Source organism: Populus alba, chromosome 1 (assembly GCF_005239225.2).
Source record: "Populus alba chromosome 1, ASM523922v2, whole genome shotgun sequence".
Lineage (NCBI taxonomy): Eukaryota > Viridiplantae > Streptophyta > Magnoliopsida > Malpighiales > Salicaceae > Populus > Populus alba.
The window spans coordinates 36,518,100-36,536,782 of NC_133284.1; the positions used below are offsets into that span (position 1 = coordinate 36,518,100).

General features: G+C 26.5%; 1 protein-coding gene across 1 annotated transcript; it reads left to right on the forward strand.

Moving 5' to 3' along the window:
- Positions 1–751: 751 nt before the first annotated feature.
- On the forward strand, positions 752–3,071 carry LOC118055278 (probable WRKY transcription factor 75). Its single transcript, XM_035067127.2, has 2 exons — positions 752–1,198; positions 2,589–3,071. The coding sequence occupies exons 1-2, from the start codon at positions 819–821 to the stop codon at positions 2,767–2,769; spliced, it is 561 nt and encodes a 186-aa protein (XP_034923018.1). The 5' UTR covers positions 752–818; the 3' UTR covers positions 2,770–3,071.
- The last annotated feature ends 15,612 nt before the right edge of the window (positions 3,072–18,683 follow it).

The window sequence follows — 18,683 nt, forward strand, 5'->3', positions numbered from 1 at the left end:
TTTTTTAAAAATCGCATCTTCTCGAAATCAATTTAAATATTAGTTCACACTAATATCTTTTTTAAATAATTTTATATATGTATTTTTTTCATATTTATTTGTTATTTTTAAAAAATAATTAATTGTTATAAATGTTTATTATTAAATTTAGATTTTATCAAAATCATACTTACTTATAAACTCTTAAAAAGTTGTAGTTTAAGTGTCGAATAGATTAAACTATAAAATATTTTAGGATACAAAGTGACACGTGAATAAAAAAAATTCTGATTATAAAATATATTTTTAAGAAATTAGTAAGGAAGTTTATTTTTATTTAAATTGTAAGATGACATGGTAATTTTTTTAATTTTTTTTAAATTGCTTTTTAAAAAATTCTTAACCATTAAAAACTTTTAATCTTAGTTCATCTAAAACTCATACTATCAACATTAAAATTCAAATGGGTAGGTCAAAATATTCTTTAAGTAATGTATTCAATATGAATCACCGTACAAATTATTGTCTTAATCATAATGATGAAGCCGCCTTTATTTTCCACCTTACTTTTCCTAATCAGCCCGCTAATGAAGCAGCTTAATTTCTTTTCTCCTTGGAAGAATTTTCGTGCCGTTTACGACACTTTTTTTTTTTTAAAAGAAAAAAAAAACACTGAATATCTCCTTGGATTATTATTATTATTATTATTATTATTATTTCGTGGCTTTTAGCCACCAAGCCGCCCCTTCCTTTTATATATTGTGTAGTCTCTAACCCTTGAGACCTTCCCTTTTTCCTTCTTCCGCTCCTCCTCTTCATTTATAAGAGCTTGTTTTTCCATGGAAAAGTTCCAAATGTTATTTCCTTTTCCGTCGACAGGATCACCAAACTACTCTGTCTCTTCAAGCATGACAGATAGTTCTCATGTTTTTCATAATTTTCAAGCAGATAGTTCAGGTGGGTTCTTGGGATTGAAGACAGAAACTCAACACCCAGTACCAAGAACATCACCCGAAATTAATAAAGACCTAAATTCTCAAAGTGCAAGCTTTGCAATCGGGTCTGAAACTGAACCTCAAGCAGCCAAGAAGAAAGGGGAGAAGAAGATTAGAAAGCCCAAATATGCTTTTCAAACTAGGAGTCAAGTTGATATACTTGACGATGGTTATAGATGGAGGAAGTATGGACAAAAGGCAGTGAAGAACAACAAATTTCCAAGGTACTATATATATATTGATTTCTCTAGCTATGTCTAACTTCTGTTCGATAATTACATTTGCTTTTTCGTCTCATTTTTTGTTAAGACTATGATTATGCAATTAAATTCTCACTAGACCCCACTAGCAATTTTATCCTGCGGCTTGGCCGAAAGCAAGATCCTGCTGGATCTCCCACTAGATATGAGAAAGTTTAGGGAAAATCTTCCTTTCAGATAGGGTTATGGATGAGAGACTTTGATGCACGCATGCATAAATCCTTTTGCATTGATGTGAGTATCCTCTAATAATCCTTAGAAGCGCAAATATGTTGATATCTTCTGATCCTTTTAACAATTAGTCTGGTTTAGGGTTTCTCCTTCCTTTTGCCGAGCCCCTTCTCCCTCTACTCTTATTGTAAAATTAAATTAAGGAATTCAACCATCAAAATGATTTTTCAAGGATTACAGATTTCTTATTCAAAAAAAAAAAAAAGGATTGCAGATTTCTTTTGTTTAAGCCTATTTATGGATATTTATTGATATATAATAACTTCAATAGAAGAATGCCCTCCTTTGAAGTGTCTCTCTACATGCATTGTGTAGCAGATCAAGAGAAAGATGTTTTGTGCTATGAATCTTGTACAAGAGTAGATCCCAGGAGAGCTTTGATCAATTATAAATACTTCATATAGAAGCTCGTCTGTCAAACACAATCAAATCTATGATCAAAAAGAAAAAAGAAAAAAAAAACATAACCAAATCTTGTATTAATTAACATAAGCTTACATTTATTCCTTACCTAAACTTGAATTGAAACGCTAGCACATTGAAGAGTAAAGTAGTACTTAGTTCCTCCAGTATATTCTGTGTAAATCATATGGATGCATAAATTAAGTAACTAAAATAGTAACACTTTATTTGATGATCAGGTAAGTTCAGGCACTTGCATTTTGATGGCTATACCCTAGATCCAGCCTCAAATGAAGGCCATATACATTTATCATTTAATTACTGCAGCAAAGAAACTTAAACGATGAGGATGAGTGGTTAAAGAGATGCATATTTCTTTCTTTCTCCTTCCTTTTAGGTCTAATCGATCGAGGAGTTGCAGCAGCAACTGATGCTTACCTTTTTAGTCTAAGGAGTACATACATATGCCTTGATGTATCATGATTTGAGATTTGAAGTCTCAAGAGAATAAGATTAATAATGGCGCATAACTCGGATTTTTAACAATTTTACTTCAATATTATGTAACTTTTTCTTGATTACTAATTACAAGAGGGCTCGAAGTTAAGCTACAAATGATCATTACCTCGATATTTATCGTTCAATACCTCTCGATTTTAACATTAGCAAGAATGTTTTTGAGGAAATAACTCACTGATTGTAATTTCTCATTAATTTTCAGGAGCTACTACCGATGCACGTATCAAGGTTGTGACGTGAAGAAGCAAGTCCAACGCCTAACCAAAGACGAAGGAGTAGTAGTGACAACTTACGAAGGAATGCACACCCATCCTATAGAGAAGCCAAATGATAATTTTGAACATATCTTGAGCCAGATGCAAATTTACAGCACTCCCTTTTGAAGTGATCATCGAACAGGGTCAAAATCATGTTTGCTTTGTAACAATATATATATATATATCAAGTAGTTTATTTTCCGTATGCTAATAAGGTTGGATTCATATATATAAAGTAAGGGCTGGAGATCGATCAGCATGCTTAAAATTTATGGAATTATGTTCTTTAGTTGGCAAATGTATTGTAATCTGTCAGTTTCTTTACTTTTCAGTTCTTTCTTTCACATTGGTGGGATTGTATGATGTAAATAATTCTGCTAAGGTGGGCTCAACTTCAATAAGAGAATCGAAATTACTCATCGCGCAAAGTAGTTATCTCAATCTCCTTCCTTCATCTTATTATTCCTTTTTTTTTTTCTCTTTATGTAATGGTTTCGGAATCTAAATAGAAGTAGACACTAATACTAGTTGAATCACAACTCATTTACTTTTAACAATCTTTTAAAAAAGTAGTATATTTTGGTAGTTTTAGAATAAGTAAAATTGTTGATCCGCTCTGTGCTGTGGGTCGGGTCATTTTTATATTCACTTTTCAAATCCAAGAATCAAGTCATTAGACCTAAATTACTGAATTTAAAAAAAAATCATGAAGTCCAATTTTCAATCAATTATATATTGAATGATGAAATTTTAAAAAAAAATCAGTTATATAAAAGGATTTTAAGAAATAACAATTAGAAAATAAGGATCAAAGTTAATATATAAAATAAATTTTATATTTAATTGAAGGGTGACTAAAAAAAATCAATTTAGTGAAAGGACAAAATTTTTTTTAAAAAAAATAAGGCTTAAAATTGATGTAAGAATAAAAATAATATTGTAATTAAATGATGAAATTAAAATAATAATAATAATTTTCACAAAAGAACCAAGAAAAAAAATTCAAGATCAAAATAATGAGGATCAAATTGGTAAATATAATACCATTAATTTAAATTCAAGGATAACATAAAACACCAATAAAAATTTTACAAAAAAATCAAAAAAAAAAAATTAAAAATCCAATGAGTCACGTGTAAAGACTTTAAAGTCTTTTAAAATCCGTACAAATTTTTTAGGTGGAGGGTAAAAATCACCATTACACTGTTCCAGTGAATAGTGTTAATGTGTCTGGAACTATGATAATTTTTCAAATCCAATTAAGTTTTGTTAATATTTATTGTGTTTCATTTTGAAGTTAAAGATGAAAAATAGCTAATTTTAATATTTAATTTTATGAAAAAATATAATACATAAAATAGTAAAAAAAATAAATGAAATAATAATTGTAAAATTGATAATAATTTTTTTTTGAAAATAACAAAGAAAATCTTGAACACAAAAATTTCAATCGATTCTAATAATTATTATAAAAGATGAAAATTATAACATTTCTATCTGTTTTTCCTTGAACAAAAAAGGGAATATGAAAGTTAAATAATTAGATATTTCCTAATAATTCTTAGATTATTGTTTGCATACAAAAAATAAAATAAAAAATCATGAATGTGAGGCATGGATAAGAGCGGGAGAAGTTAATTTAATAATATTTGGAGAAAAATAGAAAAGGAGAAAAAGAAAACATGAAAAGGTGGTTAAGACGAGAAGAGCATGCCGGGTCCTGTTTCTAGAGCAATCCCATGAGATAGTTTCAAAAGGTTTGAATTTTTTACATTTGCTTTGTCAATTCAGCATAATTTAGTTGACAAGTCCATCGATATCCACGCGACAACACAAATTATGTATTCACAGGAGGATCTTAAATTATTTATCAAAATAAAGAAAAAGAAAATTCAAGAAAATTGTATTTTTTTGCAACATTCTTTTTTTTAAAAAAAAAAAACGAGCTTGAATTCTTCGAAATTTATTTCACCTTATGCATAAATAAATAAATAAATAAAAAGGGGTCGTATTTGAAAACGAAGTTCATGTAGATGGCAACATTATTTTCTGAGGCTGCATGCATGACCAGCTGTGCAGTTGTCACACTGCAGAAATTAATGGCCGCAACGTGTGACATAAGAGAATGATTAACCTTATCTTGACCAAACGTGTTGTATATCTGTGGCTGTCTTTTCTACACACGTGTAAAAGAAGCAAAAACAGATTTGGGCTCTTAATTTGTCTTCCTTGAAGGTGGTATTCACTATTCAGAGGCCTCAACAACATCTCCGGCTAAAATTAGGTACATTACGCGTGATGTTGCGGGTTATTTTTTTATATAAAAAAAATATTAAAAAAATAAAAATTTAAAAATTTTATTTTAAAAAGCTATATTTAAAAATTTTAGATTTGGCTGTAACGCCTGAACTAAAAGTAATATTTATAATATTAATAATAATCATTAAACTTGCATGACTTAAATTTAAATGAGTCGGATGCAATACTAGACCCAAAAATATTGGATGTGGCTCTGGCTATAAGGTCATGTTATAAAAGTTTGATAATTAAATAGATTAATTAAAAAAAACAAAGAAAAAAAATCAACAAAAAAAAAACTAATGAAGAAAAAGAAAAAAAAATTGAATTAATTGGAGTTAACCTTTAAACCAGGTTATCCCGTAAAACTTGGAATTCGTGTAATGAAAGTTTGATAACTAAATAGAAAAAAAAAAATGACGGTTTTACCCAGAATTAACTGGGTTAACCCATCAAACCGAGTTAACCCGTCACGCCCAGGATACGTATCATGAAAGTCTGATAATTAAATAGAAAAAAAATTAACTTTAACAAATTAAACCTAAATGAAAAAAAATTAAAAAAATCGGGTTAACTCGTTAAATCAGATTAACCCATCAAACTCGGGATCCGTATCATAAAAATATGATAACTAAATAAATAAAAATTAACATTAAAAAACTAAATTAAACAAAAAAAATTCTTTAAAAAAAAATAAAAAGAAAAAAAATAGTAATATAATTTTAATTGTAATATAATATATTAATAAGTAAATATATTAGTCAAAGGTGTGGCAAAGCTACAGTAGTTTTCCCACACCTTTTAGAGTATTAACTAGATACATGACCCATGCGATGCCGCATGTCATTTTTTTTTCATAAAAAATATTAAAAAAATAAAAAATAAAAATCTTGGGTTTTTCTGCAAAGCTATATCTAAGAATCTTGAGTTTGGCTACAACGCCTGACCTAAGAGTAATATTTATAATAAAATTAAACTTGCATAACCCAAGTTTAAGTGAGCCTGGCTGTAACACCGAACCCAAGAATATTGGATGTGGGTCTGGCTATAAGGTCGTGTTATAAAAATGTGATAATTAAATGGATTAATTAAAAAAAAAAAAATCAACATAAAAAACTAATGAAAAAAAAGAAAAAAAAATTGAATTAATTAGGTTAACCCTTTAAACCAGGTTATCCCGTAAAATCTGGGATTTGCATCATGAAAGTTTGATAACTAAATAGAAAAAAAAAAGACGAGTTTACCTAGAATTAACTGGGTTAACCCATCAAACCAAGTTAACCCATCAAGCACATGATACATGTCATGAAAGTACGAAAGTCTGATAATTAAAAAAAAGAAAATTAACTTTAACAAACTAAACTAAATGAAAAAAATAACTCGTCAAATCAAATTAACCCATCAAACCCGAGATCTGTATTATGAAAATCTGATAACTAAATAAAAAAAATTAACATTAACAAACTAAATCAAACAAAAAAAATTCATTAAAAAAATAAAAAGAAAAAAACAGTTATATAATATAATATAATATAATATTAATATAATAATTATTATTATTAATTATAATATAATAATTATAATAATATAATATATTAACAAGTAAAATTTATTAGTAAAAGGCATGACATGCCCGCGCGATGCCACGGGCTTGTTGCATGCTTGTGCATTATCGTGGATTTGTGAAAAAAATCATATAAAAAAAAACTGTTATCATCCACAATATTTTAAAGGAAAAAACTACAAAGCTATATTCTTAACGAGCTCAATATTAAAAAAAAACAAAATTGACAAAAACAATTATGAAAAAAAAACACAAAAAAAATGAAAAAAAGAAGATGACAATTTTGGAAGAAAAAAAAGCAAAAAACAAATAATAAAAAAATGGGGAAAAAAAACATGTGGGGAAAGTTAAAGCTAAATTTTAAACCAACTCAATATTAAAATCATTTAAGAAAACATTGTAGCAATCTATAATGTTTTGTGAGGAAATATACAACTATAATTCTCAACCAGCTCAATATTAAAAAAAATCAACAAAGATAATTTTGACAAATATAAAAAAAAAAACAAAAGGAAAAAAAAAAAGCAGGGAAATACTATAACAATCTATAGTGTTTCATGAGATAATCTACAGTTGTAATTTTTAACAAGATCAATATTAAAAATAATAAAAACAACAAAGAGAATTAAAAAAAAAATCATATGGAAAACACTGCAATCAATGAAGTTTTAAGGAAAAAAAAGCTAAATTGTCAATCGGTTCCGTATAAAAAAATAAATTTGACAAAAACATATTTGAAAAAAAAAAACATCGATATAAAAAACATGTGGGGAAACACTATAACAAGGCAAAAATCATGTGGAAAAACACTATAGCAATCTACAGTGTTTTAAATAACTACAAAGCTAAATTCTCAATCACTTTAATATGAAAAAAAATAAAATCAACAAAGATAATTTTGAAAAAAAAATATTTAATAAAAAACCATGTAGAGAAACACTGTAGCAATCAAGTGTTTTAAAGAAAAAAATTAAAAAATTAAATTCTCAATCAGCTCAATAGTAAAAAAAAAAATTGACAAAAATAATTATGAAAAAAAAAAAGAATAAAGAAGAAAGACCATTTTGGGAAAAAAATGAATAAAACGAAAAAAAAAAACGTGGGGAAAGCTAAAGGTAAAGCTAAATTCTCAACAAACTCAATATTGAAAAAATAAATTCATCAAAGATAATTTAAAAAAAAAACATGTGAGGGAAACACTGCAGCCAAACAAAAAAAATGTAAGGGAAATACTGTAGTAATCCATATGGTTTTTTTTTTTTTAAAAAAAAAGCTACAAAGCTAAGTTCTCAACCGGTTCAATATATATAAAAAAAAACCGACAAAGACTATTTAAAAAAAAAAAAAAAAAGAAGTCAATTTTGGGTAAAAGAAATGAAAAAAAAACATGTAAAAAAAAAGAAGGAAACAAAAGCGAAAAAAAAAACACGTTGGGAAAGCTACAGTGTTTTAAAGAAAAAAACTAAAATTTCAACCAATTCAATAGTAAAAAAATAAAATCAACAAAAATAACTCTGAAAAAAAAAAAGATATGTAAAAAATGACAATTTTGGAATAAAATAAAAACAATATAAAATAAATAAAAAAAAACATGTGGGGAAAGCTAAAGCTAGATTATCAGCCAGCTCAATATTGAAAAAATAAATTTGATAAAGATAATTTTTTTAAAAAAATATGTGGGAAACACTGCAACAAAAAAAAACTATATAGGGGAAAGACTGTAGCAATCCATATTATTTTTTTTTTTTAAAAAAAAAAAAAAAAACTACAAAGTTAAATTCTGAACCAACCTTATTATATAAAAAAAAAAAATCTACAAAGATCATTTTGAAAAAAAAAATATCATAAAAATAAAAAAAACAATGTATGAGAATATTAAAGCAATCCACAATGTTTTAAAGAAAAAAACTACATAGTTAAATTTCAACCAGCTCAATATTTAAGACAATTAGCAAAGATAATTTAAAAAAAAAATTAAAAAAAAAAACAAAGAAGAATTCAATTTTGGGTAAAAAAAAAGGTAAAAAAAAACATGTAAAAAAAAAGAAGAAAAAAAAACCCTGTTGCTACAGAAAAGCAAAAAAAAACAAAACAAAACCTGCTACAGTGAAAAAAAACTGCTACAGAAAAAAAAAAAACAAGAGCAAAAAAAAATAAAATAAATAAAGCTGCTACAGTGAATACCCCACATATTTTAAGAGTTCTTTAATTATTAATTAATATTTAATGTGTATATATATATATATAGCAGTTCTGCTCTGTGGCTGGCTCCACACTTGAGGGTTTTTTTTTTTTAAAAAAAAGATATGTGTTTATTGATGTGATATAGTAATATATTTTTTTAAAAATTTTTTATATGTAAAAAAAAATATATTAAAATAATTTTTTTTTATTTTTAAAACTAGAACATCAAAATTAAAATCAAAATCATCAAAAAAATATTAAAATAATATCAATTTAATATTTTTAATATATCAAACACACTTTTTAAATATAATGGAATATGGATTAAAATGCAAAGTCACCTCTTAATGCATATGATTCTTATTATAATTATATTATTAATTTCGAGCTCATTTGATATTATAAAAACTATTATTTTTTAATATATTTTTATTTAAAAATATATTAAAATATTTTTTAAAAAAATTATTTTTATCATTTAAACATCCAAATAATCTGAAAAGATGAACGAATAAATAGTCAAATTCGTATTCAGACTGACCTTTTCCTTTCTCTTTTGACGGGGCAGCTGACTGGTCAACAGCTACTGCACCTCTCTCTCTCTCTCTCTCTCTCTCTCTCTATATATATATATATATATATATAGGATATATTATATATATATACGAGATGCAATGCCGTGGCTTATAAAATAAATATATTTAATAGTGTTATTTGTGAACCAACGCTAGATAAGTAATAGAAACTAAAGATATGATGAAGCTAATATTTCATGACGGGAAAAAATAGTTGTTTGGTGATCAAAAACTTTGAGACTGAACAAAATGATTTGTAGCAATCCATAATGTTTTGGGAGGAAAGATACATTGCTTTCATCACATGATTTAACTGTTCTGCAGAAAATAAAATTACAAAGCTAAAACCAACAAAAAAAACCACAAAGATAATTTTGGAAGGAAAAAAACCTATAAGAAAAAACATTGTAGCAATTGATAATGTTTTATGAGGAAAACTACAATGCTTTCCCCTAAAATAAAAAACTATTTAGATAAATACTGTAGCAATCCTTATTGTTTTGTAAGAAAAACTATAACGCTTTACCTATATGATTTAACTTTATTGTAATTATAATTCTTAACCAACTTAATATTTTTAAAAATAAACAAAGATAATTTTGGAAAAAATAATAAAAAAATCATTGGAAAAACACTGCAATAATTCACAGTGTTTTAAAGAAAAAAAATATAAAGCTAAATTCTTAATTGGCTCAATATTCAAAATATTAAATCAACAAAGATAATTTTAGAAAAAAAAATATTAAAAGAAAACACAAAAAAGGAAAAAAATCATGTTGGAAACACCGTTGCAATTCATGATATTTTGTAATGAAAGCTACAGTGCTTCCCCACATGATTTAACATTATTTATTTAATAGTAATTTTCAACAATGTTTTGTGAGGAAATCTACAGTGTTTTCCCCACATGATTAAGCTTTATTACAAAGTTAAATTCTAACCAACTCGATATTAAAAAAAATAAAATCGACGAAGATAATTTAAAAAAAATATTACAAAAAAGAAAAACACAAAAGAAACTGGAAAAAAAACCATGTAAGGAAAATTGTATCAATCCATAGTGTTTTGTGAGGAAAAAGTATTTATTTGTAATTGCAATTATTAAACTGCTTAATATTTAAAGAATAAAATTGACAAAGACAATTTTAGAAAGAAAAAAAACATAACAAAACAGAAAAAAAACCACATAAGAAAAAACACTGTAGCAATCCACAGTAATTTGCAAGGAAAGTTATAGTGCTTTCCTCACATATTATAACTGTAAATTTTTAACCAGCTCAATATTAAAATATAAAATAAAAAAAGATAATTTTGGAGAAAACAAAAACAAAAACAAAGAAAACCATGCAGAGAAACACTGTAGCAATCAACAATATTTTAAAAGAAAAAAAATTACAAAACTAAATTATTAATCAGCTCAATATAAAAAAATTTAACAAATATAATTTTGAAAAATAGAAAAAAAAAATAGAAAAACTAATTGAAAAAACACCGTAATAATCCACAATATTTTAAAGGAAAAAAATTACAAAGCAGAATTTTTAACCAGTTCAATATTTAAAAAGTAAAATCAATAAAGAAAACATTTTAAAAGAAAATTAAATGGAAAAAAAGAAAAAAAAAAGCAAAGTTGGAAAAAAAAAGGAAAGCAATTTCGAAAAAAAAAAAAGAGAAAAAAAAAACGAAAAACAAGAAGAGGGAAAGTTTGAAAAAAAAATGATAAAATGAAAAAAAAAAAAAAAGGAAAAGTCTCACTGTGGATTACTGTTGTAATCCACAGTGATTTAGGTGTGGGGGAACAGTGATTCCCCCACACCATTTAGACAAAGAAAACATTTTAAAAGAAAATTAAATGGAAAAAAGAAAGAAAAAAAAAAAAGCAAAGTTGGAAAAAAAAAAAGGAAAAGCAATTTCGAAAAAAAAAGAAAAAAAAACAGAGGGGTTGAAAAAACAATGACAAAATGAAAAAAAAAAAAAAAGGGAAAGCAATGTTGATTACTGTTGTAATCCATAGTGATTTAGGTGTGGGGGAACAGTGATTCCCCCACACCATTTAGATAGTGTTATAATAAAGGGATTCTTCAAGTACTATAAAGAGAAGGTGGAATTGTTTTTTAAAAAGATTATCCTTGTCTTGAAAAAGTGAAACTTCTTTTGAGTTCTCATGGCAACACAGGAAGCATGTTAATAAAAAAAATCAAAAGAGCTAAGTTATATATTATATGCAATGTGAGAGGAAATTTTATGGATTCGTAAATTGTTTTTTTTTTTTTTTGAAGTTTAATTCTTTTTTTTATCTCGTTTTAATCATTTTATATTAAATTAATTTAAAATTAAACTTGTTGGAATGGATTTTAGCTCTCAATTTAAAAACATTAAATTGAACTAAAACAAATAAAGTAACCATAACAAGATTTGAATCCTAGAAAAGTTTTGGGCCTCTTTTCCTACAAAAACCAGGGACTAAATTGCACGAGAAGAAGAGAGATTTAACACTTTTGCCTTTCATTTTTTTCTCAACTTAATCCTTTAACATTGAGTTTTTATTTTTATTTTATTAGACTTTATAGTTTTTTCTCAATTGTCTAGATATAAGGATCCCCAATGTAAGGAAAAAAATTTGAACATGCGTTTGATGTTCAATTTTACAAAATAAAATTTTATTTTATTGATGTAAAACAATGAAGGCTTAGGGATCCAATTCGAACTAAAACAATTCTAGGGATTGAAAAGGACGGGTAGTACAACTTTGTTGGAACGTACATTGCAAGCGCCAATGTGTGTAGTGAAGTTGCTACGCTTTAATGGAATATGCAGCTTCCTCGATGGCTTAACACGTTGTCCATGATTGCGATGGAAATGGTATGACGAGTTCTTTCTAGTGGTGCAGCGTGTGTCGACGAATAAGCAACAATGAGGCTATAATGGTCTTTTCTTTCTTTTCTCCTCTCTTTCCTCCATATTCGTGCTATTTTGTCAAAATTTAAAGGTGTTCTATCATTTTTTTGTGTCAAATTCAATCATCACTCTTGATTGCTATTTTTTATTTTGAATCCTTCTTGATGCTTTATTTTTTGTCAATTTCATCCTTCAAACTTTAGGTTGGTTAGGAATTAAGTTTCATGTTTTTTTTTTTCAAATGAGTCATCTTGTACCATAACACGGGTCATAGGTTTCAAAGGTTAAACTAGGTTGATATCAAACTTTTTTCAGGTTCTTTTTTACATTTTTTTTCCTTTTCAATTTTACCTGGATTATGGGTTTGAAATGTTAAACTAGATGATTTTGTTCAATTTTCTTTCTATAAGGTTATCCTAGTCTCATGACTTAGATTACGGATATGATGGGCAAGCCCATGCTGAGTTAGGTCTTTTTTTTGGTCATCTTTTTAAAAATTAATAATTTTTTTTGTTTCATCCTTTACCATTAGGTTGAGAGAAAATTAGACTTCATATTTTTTGTTGTTTTTACTTTCTATTAGGTTATCTCGTTTGTATAACTCGACTCGTGAGGTTTGGTGGACTTATTAGGCTTCGCTAAATTTTTAGGTATTTTTTTATTGACTTTTTTTATTTCATAATTCCATATTAGGTTTGTTGGGGAATTAGGCATCATGATGTTTTTTATTTTTATTTTTTATGGGGTTATCCTAGCTTCACGACCTAGGACGCAGGCGTGACATGCTAACTTAGGTTGACCCGGGTTAGTTTTTATGTCCTTTTTCTTCTTTTTTTAGGTCATCCTGATTATTTTTTTTAACCCATTTAGTATCGTTGTCTATAATCCAAGTTGTGGATTTCTCTTACTTCTTTAAAGCACATTTCTCACACTTGAATATTTGTTTTTTAATAGAAAAAAAATTTGGTACAGACACGACGATTTCTTTATTAAAATTAGTATTTTCTCAACAAAAAAAAACATTTTAAAAAAAATATTTATACTAGAAAAAATCCTAAATCTAAATAGGATATCCCTAATCGATATGGATAATAATAATAATAATAATAATAATAATAATAATAATAATAATAATTTAATGAAAACAGTTTTAAATAAAGGCCCTAATATCTCTAAAAGGTCTAATAATAACAAAAGGATAAAAAAAAATACTCCAACTAATTTAAATAAGACTAAAGTTGTTTTTGTAACCTGCTAGTAGAATCAAAGCCCAACTTTGAATGTATGATTGTCTCTCATATTAAAGAATTAGAATGTGTGACATATATCATTGAAAATATATGGACACCTACTTTTTAATGAAACTAGAATCACATTAATATTTTTTATGTAGCTTCAATTATGACCAAAACAGTAGCGAATGATCAAAATTAGCATGTTTGAATCTTTTTATTCTAATATCTTTGTAATGTCTGAATGTCCACCTATAAGCACTTCTTGAACATGAACTAACTTAATCAAGGCTTATACCTTATTATTTAGGGTGTGTTTAAGATTATGGTAGCGGTGGCGGTTTAAAGTGCTTTTCGCTTAGAAATGCATCAAAATAAAGTTTTTTAATTTTAGAAATTATTTTTGACATCATTACATTAAAACGATCTGAAAACATTAAAAAATTAGTAAAAAAATAAAATATTTGAAATTTGAGGGAACGCGGTTTCAACCACGTTCCCAAACATGCTATTAATATCTTCTTGAGGTTATCTTAGCCCATGTGTCTTAAAAAAATCAATTGAAAGCCTCTTTGAACCTCTTAGCCCTAAGTTCTTTAACTAGATCACCTAAAAGCTATAAAGAATTTCTTAGTGTTACTTGGTGCGCATCAAATAAGGTTTTAGAGATCCATATGATTGTTCTTTAATGTTTATGAGTAAGAAATGTTGAAAATTGAGTTTTTGAAATTCAAAAACTTAGACTAATATTTTTCAACCAGTTGAGCTAGCTATGGTAGTAGAAAAATCTTATAAGTGGATGACACGTCATTGATGATATTTATATAGGGGTAAAGGACACATCATTTGCTTTTTTTTTTTTAAAAAAAAAAAAGGTGTCAGCCTTGGCTTTATAGTTTTAGGTAAGACATCTGACCTAATCTCTCTTGCTCAGGTGCACTTAGGTTTTTTTAAATAACCTTAATTATTTTTATTTGCTGAACACTTTATAATAGGGTTATTTTTAAATAAACTTATTCAAATGATGTTTAAATAATCATTTAATTATGTCATAGCTCTCAAATAATATTATAATTTCTTATGATAATATTAATAATTATATACGAAAATAATTGCTTAATTTTTTTTAAAAACAATTCCCCTAATGAAAAAACTTTAATGCAAATAAAATATATATTTAAATATTTTTTATTATAAATCTTTTATATGATTTTTCTTAGATTTTATATTTTTTTTATATATATTTCACTTAGAAATTATCAATTTGTGATTTGTTTTTAATTTTTTTTAATTCAAATTGCCTTTTAAGATTATGATAAGTTTTAATTTAGAAAACTATACTTAAAAAAAAAAAAGACATGTTTTGATACACACACTAGAATAAGAAAAGGGAGTTTTTATTAGAGATGTGCATTTTTTACTCTTATTTCAAATCAATATTTTTTTTCTAGTTTTCTATTTCAATCACCTTCATTTGTATTCAACAAATCATACTAATGAAAAAGAATTTGAAACTAAAAAAGTATATTTTTTTCTCTAAAATTTAAATTATTGTCTTTCTTACGAATATCCTTTTTTATTTCATACAATTAAATAAAAAAAAAAGTTATGAAGATCGAGTATTTACTTATACATTTATTTTTTGCTTATTATAATGAAGATCAACTTTTTATTTTAATTTTTATTTAGATATATTTTTCAATTCATTTTATAAAACAAAAACATCATCTTTTCAATTTTCCAATTAAAAGTTTGTACAATACCAAAAATACTAATCTATAACACTTGAGCCTTTATCTCTTGTATTACAAATCGGCTTAGAATCATTCCCATGACATGACACAGATACCCTAGCTAGTTTTCTCTAAATGACACAAAAAAATTAATCATGGTAGATAGGACCTTTCTTGTTGAGGATTGGCTAAAAGTCCACAAATTATATTTAAAGCAAAAATCCACAACACTATATCTACTTCAAATTAGCTTAAATTCTTACCCACACCATATCATAGGTACCCTAACTAGTTTTCTCTAAATAACAAAAAACAATTGTTAAAGATAGATAGAAGACCTTTCTCGTTGAGGATTGGCTAAAAGTCACACAATTCATATTTAAAGCAAAATTCATTACTCCTTACTTGTAATTATTCCTAACAAAAAAATATGTTGGCTTTCTTAAAACACATACACGCAGTGGAAATGGTAAATTTAAAATATTTCAAGAGTCCCGATGATCTTGTTAGATAAATCTAGAGTTTTTTAGGGTTTATGCAAAGATTACCTAAAAACTAGATGTGTTTTTTTTTTTTTTTTTTGCTTTAAATAATTGCTTCAAGACTAGGTTGTCACAAACCATGAGCTGTTCAAATTTCCGATCTCTAATGATAATCCACACAAACCACTAATGAAAAATCTCCTTAACACTTTTAATTTTTTTGATGGAAAAATATCAATTCACCTCTTAAATAATATCACATATATTATTTTAGGATATTATAAAAATGTATTCAATCAAGTCCCTACTTGATTTTTTTAGGTCTAGAATTATAATCCTCTATATAAATTACATTTTGGCCTTCAATTTCTAAACATTATTTACAATTAAGTACACTTGATTAACCATCATATTTTAATTTATGACTAATGGTTCTTATGTTTGTGATCTATTAGGTTCTGTAATAAATTAGTTCAAATATAAATCATAATTCTAAATAAAATAAAATTAAAAAAATTTAATTTATTATCAATTCAATAATTGATTGACTTATATTTAAAGATCAAATACAATATCTAACAACCTGTCATGATCTCCTAGATATTAAAAAAATCATAAGTAGTTGGACTTTACCTTTTAATGACCGGTTTCGCAATGTAATTATTATTCATTCATAAAAAAATATTCTGATTTAGACATTATAGCATGTAATATATCTACTTTGTTAAATCATTTTAGTTCTCAATATTATAATAATTGATTATTTGAATAAAATTTTGAAACTCTTTTCAAAACTCATTTCACATTGACCAAGAACTTCATAATCAATATTATTTGAGAACATATGGGGTATTACTTTATTATTATTATTATTATTATTCACTTTGGATGAGGAATCCTCTCTTGATTACTCAAATACTTTAATATAGTTTATATTTATTTGTTTGTTTCCTTTGATTAAGGCAACGGGTGATCAAGATCAAAGCATAACACTCTCAATATATGATAACTTAGTGATCTCAAGTCTAAGGATCACTTACACAACTACCATGTGAACCTTTTTATAGACATAAATGATCTCTCCATATGTAATTCTATTGCGAGTTAGTTTAGTGTACATGTCATCTGACAAACACCCACATATTAGTTTTCAGTATCCCTTATACTTTAATTTATGAGAGCATTTTCTTTTTTTCATGAAAGAAGAAACATAATATGCATCAGTCTCAATAACTCTACTTAATGTCTAGTCTTAATAGAACATTGATTAGGAACATTTAGGAACAATGTTTTGATGCATTAGGAATCTCATAATTATAACAACTTTATAATTTGTTATGCAAAGCGTTATTGTTTCATGAACTTTATATTTACTCTAGACTCATCAATTAAACATTAGATTCATTAATCAAATATAATTGAATATTAAAGATAAAGAAAGCCTTTATTAATAATAAATATGTCTTACATACGTGTAACCAACTAATTGTTTATATGACATATTCATCTACAAAATCAATATTTGTAGACTTTAAATAATTTTTTTTTATTGAAAATAGAATTAAATATTCTGGACCACTTAACATGACTGGTTACTCAGTCTATCTTCTCTATTTCTAGTTATATATTTTTCATGTATTGTCTTTTTCTCCAACCTTGTTCTTGTCTCTAGATAATTATGATAGTCTTAGAAAAAAAAATTTTGAGTTTGGTACTTGATTATTTTAGTTCAATGTTCCATAAATAATGGTAATGCACAAACAATGACTAGTAATCAAGAGCCAAGACAAACATTTGGGTGTCTATATTGAATAAACAAGATACCCAAGTACCTCCATTTTGGACCTGCAAGGATGGAAATACTTGGACATGTAAAAGACATTAATAATTAGACAATCATGCAGCCTTCAAGCTTACTTCTACTTGTTACAAGAATTTTACATTTTACCGATCGAATATTTCATCGACAATTAGACAATGATTCCATTAGCATGATTTTTGTTGATATACATACAAACAATTATTGTTCATCAAAAAAACTTTTCTTGTTGATCATATTTTATCGGTCATTTTGTATTTGTAGGTAATATAATCACTGATGGATTTATAGGCAAAAAAGCATGCCAAAGAAAAAAAAAATTACTTGATTTATTCTATCGATATTTTCATTGGTGAAAATGACATTTCACCCGAAAAAAAAAAAATTTATAATTCCATCAGTGATTTTTTATAATAATACCGATGATTTAATTTTGTCGATGATTAAACAGTAGGAGTGGCATTTCTAGTAATTCTTCTCTAACTTTCTAGAATATACCAACAAACTTGATACATCGGTAAGACCGTCATTAATGTTAGTAAAATATCATCTTTAAAAAAATATATAATAAATTGAGTAGAAAATAATTAAAATAAATTAAATAAAAATAAAAAATCAAATCTTTATTACATATTTAAAAAATTATCAGTTCACATACAGTTAATTTAAAATAGAGGAGTTGGAGGAGGAAGAGGAGGAGGCATGTCTTCGCCAAGACCATGGGCCAATAAGAGGGAGAACATATGTCACCTATTTATTTACAATTCTATGTACAATCACCAGAGTTCAGTCGTCTCAAGTCGTTATGTCTCAACAACAAGATGGGTGATCCGAGCTTAAGCTCGTTGGTTTAAAACCACCTCGAACTTTGGAGTTTGAGTGCTAAGAACTAATTGCGAGCATCTAACAGTTGAAACACTTCAGGCTATCCACAATTCCTCAACCATAATGTTTGAGATATCAAGTCTACCAAATGATTGTGCCTCCAACAACATCACTAGATCAATTTCCTGTTGGGTTGAAAGATCATCCTCATATCTCTTTTGCAACCAGGTGCTATATGTTTTCTTAAAAAACAGTCAACAAATTTAAAATAATAACAACTTAAGAAAATAAATTGTTGAAATCCAATATACTATAAAGTACTAAGCTCGACTATCCATGAGCTATTGCAGCCCTTTCTAACAGTCATCATTTCACACATGCATTTCTATAAAAAGCTTCATCGATCTTGGTTTACGTCTAATAATCATAA